The sequence below is a fragment of the Pholis gunnellus genome (genome assembly GCF_910591455.1).
Source record: "Pholis gunnellus genome assembly, chromosome: 3".
In the NCBI taxonomy this organism is placed as follows: Eukaryota; Metazoa; Chordata; class Actinopteri; order Perciformes; family Pholidae; genus Pholis; species Pholis gunnellus.
Genome location: NC_136529.1, coordinates 14,061,495 through 14,076,669, shown reverse-complemented (window position 1 = coordinate 14,076,669; position 15,175 = coordinate 14,061,495). Strand labels below are relative to the sequence as shown.

Here is a 15,175-nt window from a genome sequence, read left to right as displayed (position 1 = left end):
GCATACAGTACACTGGGCCTTTAAGAAAGTGCCGTCATGAAATCTGAATCCGAGCTAGGAGCAATGTGTCATTTCAATCATTCCAGAGCCGCACGCACGTGACCGAGGCAAACTAAGTCCAACAAAGAATGACTTTAATCACACAGTACAACATAATGCCAATGAGTTAAATGAGGAAGGTCAAAATGATTCACAATATTTGTCCCTGTTATGGCTTAAAAACAAACACTCTCCTGGTCACTCAAAGCCTTCTGACCTACTTGCTGTCTGCCTCAACACTGTCTATTTTGGGTTAGCAGTTCAGAGGGCCACAACAGTGTAGGGGGTACATATCTTTGTCTCTTGCCAGAGCTCAGACCCTCTCTAAACCTCCTGACTGATACATTAGGCAACATCAACAACACATGAAAAACATGGATATGTACTTGTCTTTTTAGACCAAAGAGAGCAGAGGAGCTGGAGACTATGGTAAGGCTTTTTACAAGTGAATGCTGTATGATGTGAGCAGATGTAGTGCTAACTTTTGAGACATGTTATTTGGACAATGGTGAATTTTGGTAGTATCTGTTATATCCAAAGCTAATTAGATATTCTGCTTAAATGTGAAGCTCATGGAAATATGTTTACAGGTTTGCCATTACTTAAGCCATTATGGGGATGTGGTATTTTATGACTTAAATATGCTTTAATGGTTGAAATCTTTGTATTGTTACATTGATTTCTTATAGTTAATCAAGTAATACAATAATTACTTAATTCTTTTATCTACATTGTCATTGTCAGAGTACCAAGATTACCAAATGATCATAAATAAAGAGTTGATTGGACATTTCACACCAGCGTGTGCTTATTAAACTGCTGTTTGATATATTGATGGCTGCTATGCATTTGTTTCTGTTTTTTTTCTTTGTTTTTCCAGAGACAACGTCCTGTAACCTTTTAAATATTGTTTCTAAAACAGTTGAGGCAAAATGGATCTCACGGCCAAACATGGGCTGGTGCTGCTCGACCAGCTGAGGAAGATGAGGGAGGGTGAGCATCTGACAGATGTGGTGCTGGTTGCTGAGGGCATCAGCTTTCCATGCCATCGGGTCGTTCTGTCCGCCTTCAGCCCGTACTTCCGCGTAATGTTCACATGCGGGCTGCGTGAGTGCAACAACAGAGAAATATTCTTGCGCGACACCCCTGCAGACAGCCTGGCCCTCCTCTTGAACTATATGTACTGCTCCGATCTTCCTCTCACTAATGCCAATGTACAAGGCATCTCTATTGCAGCTTTTCTCCTGCAGATGGATGACGTCTTCAATCGTTGCCAGCTGCACATGACCGAGAACATGGACGCCTCCAACTGCCTTGGTGTGCATTACTTTGCCCGTGACCTCGGTGCAGAGGAACTGGCTGACCATGCTCAGCGCTACCTGCGGCAGCACTTTGACCAAGTCTGCCAAAATGAGGAGGTCCTTGAGCTGGAGGCCCATCAGCTGGGAAAGCTCCTGACCTCCGATGACCTTAATGTTTCACAAGAAGAGACCATCCTGGATGTTGTCCTACGCTGGGTCAAACACACCACTCTGATGGATGGACAGGTCCGTAATCTGCACCTTCCAGAGCTCCTGAGGAAAGTCCGTCTGCCACTGATAAATGCTGACTATTTAAGGGAGGCAATGAAGAGAAACACGGCCCTGCTGGCAGATGCTGAATGTCTCGAGATTCTCAATCAAGCCTTGGAGGTCACAGCGATGCATCCCTCAGCTGCACCACGTAAACTAAAGCTGCGGTACGGCATGGAGACCACAGATCTGCTGCTCTGTGTTGGAAACGACGGCGGCGGGATCAGGACAAGATACGGCAACTACACTGAGCGCAGCTTTTGCTATGCCCCATCCACAGGCCGAATCTACTACATCACTTCACCTCGCTATGCAGAGTCTCTGGGGTATGTGTGTGCCGGGGTTGTAACTGAAGGAAATGACATTATAGTGGCAGGAGAGGTAGGCGCACGAAGAATGGCCCGACAGAAGGACATGAATGTGGAGATTTACAGGTAAGATATTAAGTGACACACTTGATGACTCTGTATTTGCACGCACACAGATGGCACTGATCGTTAGCTTGGGTTGCCAGGTACAAAGTAGAGGCCCAAGGAAGCTGGGAGTGCCTGACGTCAGCCGAGTACCGTGATTCCTACGCTCTGGGGTCACTGGGTGACACTCTGTACCTGCTGGGTGGGCAGATGAAGCTGAAGAACCAGTCTCTCATCACCAACTGTGTGGAGCGATGGTCTCTGCAAGGAGGACCCTGGCGCAGTGCAGCACCCCTGCCTATACCGTTAGCCTATCACAGCGTGGTCAGGATGAAAGATCGCCTTTATGTGATGGGTGGTCGAACTCCACAGGTGATGTCAAAACATACTTACAAGAGTTAACTTCTTAGCAATTACTGTGAAACATAGATAATCAGACTTGAACACATTTAACATAAGCTCGGTGTCTGTATGCGGCGACTCTTTCACTGCACCTGTTCTGCTTCATCACCCCCTCCCTCCCCTTCAACCATCCAGTCATACCGAACGGATGATGAGCCCGACCGTCTTAGTAACCGGCTCCTGGAGTATGATCCAAACACAAATAGGTGGACAGAGCTGGGTCCCATGAAGCACTCAAAGTACCGCTGCAGTGCTGTTGTACATAATGGCGAAATTTTCGTGATGGGTAATATTGTTTTGTTTTAATCTTTTAAATCTCTCATGGAATGCATATATTGTGATGATCCTGCGACGTAAATGAAGCTGCATTGATTCCTGTAACAATTCTTTTTGGTGATAAAACAAACTCTTTTGCAGGGGGTATTGGATGTGAGGGTGTGGATTGTGGACAATCACGCCGCTGCCTCGATGCTGTTGAGATCTACAACCCAGATGGAAATGATTGGAGAGATGGACCGCCTCTCCCATCTCCACAACTCTCACTGCGCACCAACGCCTCAAACGCAGGAGTGGTGGGAGGCAAGATCTACGTGTGTGGATACTACAAAGGAGCAGGTCATGAAAGAATAGACATATCCAATCATATTCAATGAATTGAGAGTTTGAAAGATGACTCCAAGTGACCACATGACCCATTCTGTGTTTCTTAACTTCCTTTAGATCGTCATGATGACTTAACGAAAGACATTTTGGAGCTGGACCCACAGGAGAACCGGTGGACTGTGGTGGCTCGGCACGCTCTGATGCACGACAACTATGACGTCTGTTTAGTGGCAAATCTCAACCCAAGGGGACTTATGTCCCCACCTGCAGACTTGGTTAAACAGTGACACCCCTGTCGGATCAAGTCAAAGTCTGTGTAGGAGAATTAGCGAAGGAAAATAATTATTAATTATCAGAGCACTTATTGCTGGGCCAAAGGCATTGTTTTTTTTTCAAGCAAAAAGGTTTTACTGCCCAACATGAAAGAGAATCTGCGGTTGGTGATTTGCACGTTGTTATGAGATTCTCACGCCAATGAGAACAGAAATATTATTTGTAAATAAAGTGTTTATTTTAAATCACCGGAATCCTTTTAGCACATAGCATTATCAGCAACACCAGGAAATTATTTCTTTTGAAATTAGCCAGACATACATTGTTGTTATAATTAGAGCTTCAACGATAAGTCGATTTGCAAAATGAATCGGCATCATTGTTTCAGTCACATTTAAAGCCAAAATACTGAACTTCTGAGTCCAGCTTCTCAAAACAAAGAAACGGAAGACATGGCTTCTGAGAAAATGTGAATTAATTTGACTATTTAACATTGCATAGACTAGTAAATTTACAAAAATATTGTTTGCACTTTAAATGATAATGTAGCTGTTGGACTTTGATACAAATTATACCAAGATGAAAAGTGTTTGATCCGTCTACTGCAGTGTTAATACTAAAGATTTATAATAGAATACATTGACAGAATACCAAATTGAATATTTATTGTATCAATCAATTGTTCTTTTTGTGGAATGCTTGCTAAAAGCATAATAAAATGTTTTCCTGCACCTTAATATTTATGGAGCACGAGTGTTTATTTGAAAACAGACAATTCTTTGTTTATTTTTTTTAATGTTACGTCAACAGTTTAAGTACAGGATAAATAAATAAATATAAACAAAATCAGCAGAGACAGTTTAGTAAACAATATGTATATTTTTTTTATGTCAGCTGAATAACTTTAAATAGGTTATTGTATTTATGTGTCAGTCTGTGCTAAACGTACTTATGAGTACCTTTTAGACCCCTCCACCATAAGTACAAGACAACATTTATCAATGTTTTCACTCTTCAAAAAAACTGAATATCTCTACAACTATTACAACAGAGGTCATAAGTAATGATAAATATCACAAGAAACCTTTCTGACTCTCACTCCAAACAAAAGAGCACAGATGCGTCACTCTTGAATCCTTTACTCATCCTCTAAAAGCCTGAATCAAAGTCACAGTCCTTGTCAAACAACTGCCAGAGGCTTTCGGGTTTCACTGGGGTCCCTCTGTCAGACTCCGATGAGAGCTTCTCTAAAATGGATTCGATCCCTGCGATGCACACGGAGCTGTTGCTGTCCTGAGACCAGCAGCTGAGAGGGGTGATGAAACACCCTTCAGCTATGGATCTAATCACCCGGTTTGGCATTTTGGGACAGTCTGGGTCGAGACTCTGCTGGCCGGTTAACATGTTCGGATCCCGACGCTCACAGAGAGATGTTGAAGCATTTTGTTGTCTGTCACAGTTCATGAGAGGCTCGCGGTTTTCCTTTGTCACAGTGCACTTCCTCCTTTGTGAGAGCACCAACGGCCTCTTTTTGCGCTTTTTGTGGCCTCTCAGAGTGAACTTCTTCTGTATGATGTCGCTGGGATGCTGAGGGGGAACTACGGCCTTAGTGTGTTCAGTGTTGTATGACTTGCTTCTAAGCTGCATGCCTTCCAGCTTGTCGTCTTGCAGGATGGTGGAGAACGGCTGCTCCAGCTCTGGTGACGTCTGGCTGGCATTGTCCGTCACTGTCTTGGGGCTGGCTTTGGCCGAGTGCTCTGAGACTAAGGTGCTGAGCAGCTTCAGAGCCTCTTCCAGCATGTTCCGTTCTCTCTCCTGCTCCTCTCTCAGACTCTCCACAGTACTCTTTAAGCTTTGCAGATTTGAACCCAGTTCTGCTGTGGTGTCCCCGCGCTAAATGGTAAAAAATAAGTTTTATCTATAACCCTTAACCACCAAAATCTACTTTGAGCAAACTGAAACTTAAGCAATCTTGCCCAAATGCTACAAACCTTTTGCACAGTCTCCTCCAATTTAGTTAACATCTCTTTCTGGGAGTTCACTTTACTCAGTAAAGTCTCAAACTGCAGAGAAATGTCACTCTGAAGACTGCTGAAATTATTTTGCACTGGGATGAACGAACAAAAAGACAGAAATCTGCTCATTACAATGTCCAAATCAGATGAAATGATGGGTGACCAATGTTTAATTATTGTGCCAAGAGCTCCATCTACTGGCAATAGTACATGTTGGCTCGTGGCCTTTTTTACAGAATGCAGAGAGCAACTGGAAGTTCAATCATTCCAACGAAAAATACATTTATAGAAATTAGGAAACTTACATGTTGATGCAAAGTTGTCAGATTTTTGAAGGACCGTTTGACACACAGCAGTGTTTCTCTCTGTGCCAGCGACCAGTTGTTGGATCTGAAAAACATGGCAGTATTTCTTTTAAGCTACAAAAAAGGAACTGCATAATCGAAAAGGCAACAGAATGAATGCTCGTCATCATCACTTACATTGTTGAGTGTTTCTCGAAAATGATTACATTCTTTGGCTAAAATATCCCTGTTAAAAGCAAAAGGACAGATATTAAATGTCAGAAGTGATTAGTCCGACTACTTTAATAATCGTGTAAATTCACAGTGAGTAGCATGTTTGAGTCACACCCATCCGTTTTCTCTTTTGCCCTTTTCTTGTCCTCTTCAAATGTATCCAGTATTCCAAAAGTTTTGCTCTTGTCCTTTAAGTCTCCAAACAGGAAAGGTTTAGTGTGATAACTGCTCAAAAACTTTGGGTCACTTCCCTAAATTAAAACAAATAAAGTCAAATGAGGTTAAGAGCTGTAGACACAAGACGTAACTAATGTTCACATAATCTGAGTGATGATTCATAAAACGGTGCACTCATGGTCCTATACAGTGTTTCATATGATGGCATGTGTTGTCCACATGTGGACTAAAGAGTTCCTCAATAATGTGGAACGCATTAACAAGCAATATAACAAACTGATAATATATAAATGTCTATTGTCTCCACGTATATACTTCCATACTGCACATAAATTCTCTTTTATAAAAAAGTATATTCATATTTTTATGTATAAAGTTACTAAAAGGAAAAGCACAGAAAGGTGGTAGCATCGCTACAACATCTTGTTTACTTTTCTCTTAGTACAACACATCTGCAAATATACCATCAGCTTAGACCCATTACTGCTCAACTAGAAATACACCAGGTGTAAATAATAATGCCTTGAAACCACCGCGATGTGTCCGTAGATCTGGGTACTCGCAGATATTACTGCCACTTGTAAAATTGAGTTGATAAACCTCACCTCTTGTGAACTTTGTTGGGAGGTCCTGGATGACAAACTCATATCTTGAGACAGGCCTTGAGAGTTTTCAGGCCAAAACTGAGACCCAAAGAACAACTGAGAGTCTGTGAAACTGGAGTAGCCGCTGGTAGCCGCATTTCTGTAGATTGTTTTATCCCCACAAGGTTTGAGGAGGAAAGAAAAACACAAAAAACACAATTTCTTTGTGCAGCAAAACAGAGAAAGTGTTTGTATAAAGCAGGTAAACACACAGATACACATGTAAAACATTGCTCTACAAATGTAGGGCTGACAGTGTTTTTCTGATTCAAACTATGGATCACAGCTTCATATAACATTACTCACAGTTAAAGAGAAGAAACCTAAATAGCTAATAGAAGTCATAGTTAAGTAGCACACTCAAGCTAACTACCTGCTTCCAGTTGGGATGCTCAGCATCTCCTTAATGTTCCTCGTATGATTCATTGTTTACCTGTAAAGACAACAAGTTAGTAGTAATTGTAGCTGGCTATGTCTTCGAGCATCATTCAATGTGTCGGAGTCGTGCGAGCTAGTGTTAGCGTTAGTTAGCATTGACGCTAATCTAGAAAATGCTTCACTAGCTAACTTTAAATAAAATGGAGTCAATATAAATTTAGAAACTCTCGTCAAAACATTAACTATGTTATTAATCTTAAATCTCGTTGTGTGCCGTGGTTGTCGTGGATTAAATACAAAGACTTTATTGATTATAAATGCTATAATATATTTCTAATTGACTCACATTCCGCAATGGCCGTATTGATGACGAGTGGAAGGTCGACAACGGGCAGTAACCTCGCGAGGATATAAATCTCCCGCCATGTGACCTTCTCCTTCCACAGCGAGGCTACATTCAGGGTCCCTCGGAAAAGTTATTTAGTTAGTTTAATTAGTTAGTTAGTTAGTTAGTTAGCAACTATATTGTCCACATTGTAGAAATGTGTCTTTCGGTTTACCACATACTGGTAAAAACAATCTTCAGTTGGACATTAACAAAGCCCAGGACCCCCACTGACTCTGACACTTACATCCCCAGGAGAAGTTCTTCTTAAACATCCTTGCCCTCCTTTCCCTATTAATATACGCTTGACACTTTAATAATATACTTGTTTTAATATACTCTTATTTGTTTGTTTATTTACCATATTTTTATATTTTATTGTAAATTTCAATATGTTTCTATTTTTAAATCATGTCTTGTATTTTACACTGTGTTGATTGTTTAATGTTATGCACTGACTCTGATTGGATATCAACTAAGCCAGGCCCAATAGTTGTGTTTAATTCAATTATAATTAATTAAACTTAAATATAGTATCATGCATAGTAATGCTGCGTGCAATTGGATTTAATAGGAGCTTAACAAAAGGGTACATATGCACATATGTCATAGGTGTGGTGTCAGTAGGGGCCCAATAGTTAAAAAAAAAGGTTTCCTAGGGATCCTGTAACAGATTAATCTGGCCAATATAATGATTTATTGGCTGCATTTCATTTAGGTGCAGTGACAATAACCCAGTAAGCATGCAGGCTAACTGGAAATGTAATGGAGACATAATTATTGTTATTAATTGCACCTGTGCCTTTTCTTGCCAAGTTGAATTGTTTTAAAGTTGTTTTATTTATTATATAATAGGCTTCCCAAAGAGTACATTGTGAGTAAAAAGACAATTATCTGAATAGAAGTATTAGCCAGAACCTCTTCAGCATATCTAGCCAAATCAACAAACAAAAAATGACAATTAAAAAACATTGTAATTCAGAAAGTTATCCTTTAATTTTAATGATATTCAAATTCAATCTAGTTGCAGTGACATACATTTCAAGTATTGAATTAAAAAAAATCTTTTGTCAACGGGATTGAGAAAGTTTAATTGTAAATCGATTTTGTCCTCAGTGGCCCCTTTTTGACACACAAGATTTAACTTTTATTGTTTAGCTTTTTATAACAGGTTCCAGTATTATTGCAAATTATGACTGAAATTCAAATTATGAATTATGAAATGACTGTGGTGATCCTTTCATGTATTTGTTTTTTAAATAATATTATATATTTTATTAATATTATTTTTGTTATTATATTAATTATTATCAGCAGTAGTATATTTTATAAAAATATTTGTATTTATTTATTTAATGTATACTACACAGGCATAGGCCTACGATAATGAAGCATAAACACTGTCAGGGTTTTATTTTGAAAATTGTACCCGGAAGTGTCCGTGCTAAATGAATTGAAATCAGGTAGCTATGAGCTACGCACTGTAGGACTATCTGTGGTTGAACTACGGAGGCGTGTTGGTGACAAACCTGCCAAAACTACAGGTGACTTTCTGAAAATACCTCTGCAGCGGACCTGACGTCGCTTAAACCACACCTAGGAGTCTGGTCTGCCCAAAGCCTGGTGTCTGGCTGGTGAGTTAACTTTTTGTTCTGAGTCTGTCATTGTAAACATACCCGATAATGTTGAACAGATTTAAATAGATTAGCAAATCTGCCTCTATAACGCTGACACAAACACGATTTAACTTCACCCCGGTGACAGGTGCTAGCGAGCTAAACACCTTGGTTGTATCCTGCGTTACTCGACTGACGTTAGCACGTTTTTCATGCCATTTTGCGAGGCATGCTGCTTAATGTTAACGCTTTAAAGTGACAATCCTTAAAGATTTGGTTGATTTCTACTTGAGTGAAAACAATGGATTGTGCTCAGAGTTCACAAGGAGATCGATCCTCCTTGTAGCACTGGCTCCGCAGTGCCAAGCCTGATGCGAGCGTCAGGCAGGTGTCAGGACAGCGGCGAGCAGGAGGACCTCGTTCGGCAGCCGTCGAGCGGGCGGGGCCACACTTACTGAGAACCCCAATTTGTTGGCACGACAGTTCAACTGCCGTAAACCGGTTTTTACACTAACATGTTTACATTTCTCATCCGATTCCAATGAAACCACGAACCTCTGTGGAGCACAGAGTTTGAGCATTAACCTGATAGATAGTAGCTTATGAAATACAAAAATAAATAATAGAAACTATACAAGACTAATTACATTTGAAATTAAAAGTATTTAGAGATAATATAGATATAGCCTAATTGCACAATACTGTATACATACCATTATATATTGTATTTATCAGCCTATATATGCTATTATCATTATTATTATACAATTATATTATACTGCTATTTATACAGCATATACTATTTATCTATCTACGACTAAATTTACATCTACTACTACATTTCACTTGATAATATATTACACTACTAGCTTGTATTTATTTGTTTATTTTTTACCATATGTTATATAACCACTATTTAACTTTACTTTGAGGAGACTGCACAATCGGTCTAAGCACAACACTGGAATTATTTTACACCACGTAAACCTGAACACGCCCTCTACTCTTGAGCACAGCAGCGATTACAACCGCACAACTCTAGAGATTCAAATTAGCTGGGAAAAACCTTTTTCTACACGTAGATCCAAAATCCTTGAATACAAACATGCTCATTGAATTCGGCTCTGAAATGTAAATCAACAACGCTCAGAAGCAGTCAATCTATATAGCTGGCCTAAAACAATATGCCTGTGTTGAGCAACCACTTTCAACTTTTAAAACAATTATAATTTTACTGAATTACTTCCACCAACGACGTTAAGATTACGCCTGTTTTGAAACAAAAAGGAACAAAAATACAATCTTTACTAATAATAACGCCTACTTGTATAGTCAAAGATAATCAGCTTCAATAATAAATAACAAATCCTCTGTTTATTATCATTATCAAACAAATATATCCGATGAAAAACGTAGGCTACGTAACAAATAAAAAATCAAAAAATGTCCGCTACCTGTTAACTCCTTCTGTTTACATCTAAGCACCAGGAGTGAGCCAACTGACACTGACTTAGTTATTAGGTTATGCCTGAATGTTAAGATATTAAATAAAAAAAATAGTCTGAAAATATCCTTCCTCTGCTTTAGATGTTGGTGTCAGTATAGTGCCACGAGTTGCATCACAGATCAATATCAAACAAGTATTCAGCTTCACCCTCAGACAGAATATGTGAAATGTCTTGTGATAGTGTATTTCTCCTACAATGTGCCTCGTCAAAGTCATTGATGTGTATCTAATTCAGGTCTGTTTGCTCTTTAAGGGTTGAATATGGCTCTGTCATTCCTTTTGGTCTTGGCTGCAACTGTGATTCTGATCAGACCCGAGACACCTGTAACTAAGGTAGAAGATGAATGTCACTGAGCCAATGTGTGCTTTGTTTGGGCTACACGAGTTTGTTAATCAGTGAACGATGTTCTGTCTGTAGGCTTTACATCAGAACTCACTTGAGTGTTGCGGCGAGAAACAGAGGGTGAACATCTCATGTTCAAATGACACCCACTGTGAACCAGGTAATGTGTTTCCTTTTGACCTTTTAACATCACTATTATTTTAATCGTCATCAACTATAGAGATTAGCCGGAGCGAAATAATGCTATGACCATTGAGCAATCTTGTATAATTACTTTGGTGAATTCAGAGTTCCTTTAAAGACATAAGGAGTGAAGTATTGACGTATTAAAATACTTTACACTGGCAATCTACCAAGAACAGAGTATTAGTGACACACTGTACAAACATTGCAGTAGTGCAGAATCAAGTTTAATTTCTGTACTTTTTTAAAAGAAGAGAAAGTATGAATTTGAGAGAATTTGCAGCTGCAAGGACACAGTGAAAAGCACTGGAACAGCCCGTCCCTGTGCTTACGCGGTACTCTTATCCGCGGCAACGTATGAAGAAGGAAAACAATCTTTTGTTTTTGGTTAACTTTAAACTAGCAATTTTTAAAACTAGATTAATTTAGCAAAGTGTTTCTATTTTGATGAACATCTACTATAAATACAGTATATAAAGCAAGTAATGTAAGAAAATGTAAAAAGCATGTTATTTTTGTATTGTTCACTTCTATCCTTGAGTTGAATAGAATGTAAATTGCAGAGTGAAATTAATACTTGGTTGGTATCTGGGTGTCGAAGGGCAAAAAATGTGAAATATGTTCTTGTTTTGATTTCTTCAGGATGCTTCTTGCGTGTCCTTGAGAACAGCAACACCGTTTGCATATTCTGTGACTCAGCAGCTGTGGATTTGGAGAACATAACAGTCTGCACCTACAGTAAGGACAGAGATCTGTTTTTTAATGATAATAAAAAAAAACTGAATGTTACTTACATTTTTTGAAATGTTCCTCTTTTGTGTGCCTGCTAGACTACACAGTGGAGAGGAAAAACCACACAACCGTAACTACTGTCATTCCGAAAATTGGTAAGAAATCAAATCCACAGTCATTAATAACTGATTTACTCATTTTCTTACATATACACATTTTTTTTTTTGGCCTTAGCTTTAATGTTTCTATGAGTTTAAATTATTAGAAAAAAACCTGTACATTATTTTCCAGCTAATGTGTTTGAAGGAACCGACTTCAATATAGTCATTATTTGTTACTTTCTAAGTTTGAAGTTAGATAATAGAGTATTACCCCTTTCCATGGGTAAATATCTGCAGCGACCGGTAAGATAATCAGCGCGTTTCTCATCACTGTTTTCTGTTTTGTGCTGTTTTTGAGCAGGAGGGCCAGGTGTGGCAGCCTCTCTTCTTCTGGGAACGCTGTTGATCAGCCTGTTCCTGATCCTCTCTGTTGCCTCCTTTTTCTACCTCAAACGCTCCAACCGGCTCCCGAACATCTTCTACCGCCGCAACAAGGGTAAGCACTTCACAGCTCTGATACACTGTAATTATACAAGCAGGGTTTTATCGACGCACCACACCCGTTAAAGCCATCATAATAAAGCATGGAAGTGCCGAGAGAGCATGGAAACACAATGTTATTGCTCTGCTTTAGTGATTCATATTTGACGTTCAGTCAGTTAAACCCAAATGTAACAATTGTTTTTGTACTTTTACAGCCTTCATATTCCAACCGAGTGAGACAGTAAGTCAATTTCATTGTTAGTTTCACAGGTAGTCACACACTACAGTTCATTTGTGGCCTTGTGTGGAGACTGAATGCATTTATTGTAGCCTCAGCAATGTTGTCTTTTCGCACAAAGACATTCTTTGTAAATATGTCTCAAATAGATGGTTATAATTTGTATTTTTGTTCCCCCTACTAGGCTGTTATGATCCCCTCCTCGACAGGTAAGACGACTTCCCTGTCTTAATCTGTAAATTACCTGTTTTTCAACTGTGACTCTGACCTCGAGGAACAGGTTATAAGATGATGTAATGCAAAGCAGTCAACTAGTACACGGAAGTATTCGTCAACGTTGGTGAGGAGTGTTACATATTTTAGGGCGGTTGTAGCGATGACAGGCTTGTGTTCACAAAAAGAGGTGCATAGAAGTTGTGCTTAAAAGCACGAAACATGCTAACAGTTAGCTCAAAGATTGAGACTGAACGAGTGATTCCAGTGCATGTCTCGTCTTGATTTTCCTCACAAGGGATTATATGTTCCTTTTTGTTTTGTGTTTCCTTTGAAGTGAGGAAGCCAAGATATGTCAGAAGGGAGCGGCCCTCTGCAACGTCAACACTGAATAGTGCCACCGTACCCACCACATCCACCACGCAGGTCTATAACGTGTAGTCGTGGGAGGGCCGGTGCAGATACGAGAGAACGCTCAGGAACGATGTCGGTTTTAGTTTTTATTTCATTCTTGTCACGAGGGCTGTTACTTTTTCTCTAATTAACAATATGAGTGTTATATTGTAGTATCCACCAGCTAACCTGTCAAGCTTTTAGACACATTCTCTGATATTACATTTGTTTTTTCACAGAAAAAACGTCATCATCACTGGAAAATAGTTTCAGTACTTGCTCTGTAAATGTGTCGGTTTGTGTTTTCCTCCCACTCGTGCAGCACTTCAGGATCACTCGACCTGTCTGTTGAAGAATAGTTTGACATTCAGGGAATTTCACGTATTCACTCACATCACTGATTAACACATTTGATCTATTTTAATCCGGGGAAAAAAAAAAAATAAGTGGAAAAAACACAATTCTCTATCGGATGTTTTTTGTTTGCATTAAACAAACCAGATACAACAGTGTGAACTTTGTTGCCTTTGGACAGAGGCTAGCTGTTTCCCCCTGTTTCCTGTCTTTATGCTGAGCTTAGCTAACCAGCTGCTGGCGACAGCCATGTTGTTTTACAGATCCGAGAGTGGTAATGATCTTCTCATCTAACTCGCTGCAAGAAAGCGTGTGAGCATATTTCCCTCTATTCCTTTAATGCAAAGATTAATTGCGACAGTGATCAAAGTTGAGAAGCAGTGATTTGTTTGTTGGGGACAAAGTGACAGCCCAGTGACATTTGATGGAAGCCTGTGTTTGCTAAATAGGATGATATTTATTTACATTTTGTAACTGTGCACTGAGCTTTACTGATTACAGTCAGACCAACAGAATAAATGATGCGTCTAATAGTAGAGTTCTTCAGGTGGGCTGGGATATTTTAGGGAGAGTGCTGTTGGTGCTGTATGGATGATTGTTTGAATGTTTTTTTTTGGTTTTATTGCATTTGCATTTTTTTGTTAGCTTAAGCGAGGTGAATGTATTACACAAGTACAACAAATCATGTATCGGAGTTGAATCCACAACAGACCTAGTCCAACATGAAAGAGGTGAAGTCATTCTCAACAACAATCATGTTTTCATTGGATGGTCTGTGATCGTACACATCTTTTTAAAATGCCAAGTTTGCTCCATAAAGTACATTTAAAGTCCAATAGATTTTTATCTCAGAACCTCAAAATTAATGAATCCTCGTGCACTTTATTTGTCTGAGGTCATCAGCTAATGTTGGACCCTGTTTTTATTTATATACGACTAGTTGCCATTAAGTATGAGTGAGATTGTTTTGTTGTACCGATGGCAACATTATTGTTGCATTGTGAAATTTTCTTGACTACTATTAACCTTTGCCAAATGTCTGAAGAAAATGGATTTTACTGTGTGCCATTACTGTGATTACTGTGCCATTATGAGCTTTAAAAGCAGCCAGGAAACGTTTAGTCATGATGTGTTGAATGATTGGGTATTTGAATTATATCCAGTGGCCTTTATATTTACTGTACACTATTCTAAAACAAGTATCCTAGTTTTATTTGCTACATGCTATTTAATTACATATAGTTTTTATATCTCGACAACACTAAGGCTTTCCTCCTTCAGTATATGTGAAGCAACATGAAGTGAACCAGATGAGAAGGCAGCAATCATTCCATGAATATTCCCCTTTTTGCATAATGTGTTTGCTGTTGTACAGACAGCCGTAAGCTGAAGACATGTACATATTGTTTTATACAAATGATGTATTGTTTTTGTAATAATGTACATATTCTAGTTTTAATGCCATGAAGAATGTTCTGAAGATGTATGTAATGTTTGGAGAAATAAAGCACCTTTCCATGACCAGTTTTTGAGCTCTCACGCTGCTGTTTTTGTATGCGACACTAGTTAGCTTAAAGTTAGCTTGAATTTTTAT

The 15,175-nt window shown here is 39.2% G+C and overlaps 2 protein-coding genes across 2 annotated transcripts; both read left to right on the top strand.

The window, feature by feature from the left end:
- The first annotated feature begins 343 nt into the window (after positions 1–343).
- kbtbd12 (kelch repeat and BTB (POZ) domain containing 12) lies at positions 344–4,032 on the top strand. Its single transcript, XM_079156908.1, has 6 exons — positions 344–468; positions 920–2,044; positions 2,125–2,395; positions 2,561–2,711; positions 2,843–3,040; positions 3,146–4,032. The coding sequence occupies exons 2-6, from the start codon at positions 972–974 to the stop codon at positions 3,313–3,315; spliced, it is 1,863 nt and encodes a 620-aa protein (XP_079013034.1). The 5' UTR covers positions 344–468; positions 920–971; the 3' UTR covers positions 3,316–4,032.
- A 4,907-nt stretch (positions 4,033–8,939) lies between these two features.
- Positions 8,940–15,105, top strand: cUnh1orf159 (chromosome Un C1orf159 homolog). The gene is made up of 9 exons (XM_079185984.1): positions 8,940–9,052; positions 10,795–10,874; positions 10,960–11,044; positions 11,710–11,805; positions 11,898–11,954; positions 12,262–12,396; positions 12,599–12,624; positions 12,806–12,830; positions 13,172–15,105. The coding sequence occupies exons 2-9, from the start codon at positions 10,803–10,805 to the stop codon at positions 13,273–13,275; spliced, it is 600 nt and encodes a 199-aa protein (XP_079042110.1). The 5' UTR covers positions 8,940–9,052; positions 10,795–10,802; the 3' UTR covers positions 13,276–15,105.
- The last annotated feature ends 70 nt before the right edge of the window (positions 15,106–15,175 follow it).

Excerpts from the sequence above, each read along its gene's own strand:
- kbtbd12 (XM_079156908.1), top strand. The coding sequence starts at position 972 with ATGGATCTCACGGCCAAACATGGGCTGGTGCTGCTCGACCAGCTGAGG. Across the intron at positions 2,396-2,560 it reads TGGGTGGTCGAACTCCACAG|TCATACCGAACGGATGATGA; the intron begins GTGATGTCAAAA and ends TCAACCATCCAG. Across the intron at positions 3,041-3,145 it reads TGGATACTACAAAGGAGCAG|ATCGTCATGATGACTTAACG; the intron begins GTCATGAAAGAA and ends AACTTCCTTTAG.
- cUnh1orf159 (XM_079185984.1), top strand. The coding sequence starts at position 10,803 with ATGGCTCTGTCATTCCTTTTGGTCTTGGCTGCAACTGTGATTCTGATC. Across the intron at positions 11,806-11,897 it reads CATAACAGTCTGCACCTACA|ACTACACAGTGGAGAGGAAA; the intron begins GTAAGGACAGAG and ends TGTGCCTGCTAG. Across the intron at positions 11,955-12,261 it reads TACTGTCATTCCGAAAATTG|GAGGGCCAGGTGTGGCAGCC; the intron begins GTAAGAAATCAA and ends GTTTTTGAGCAG.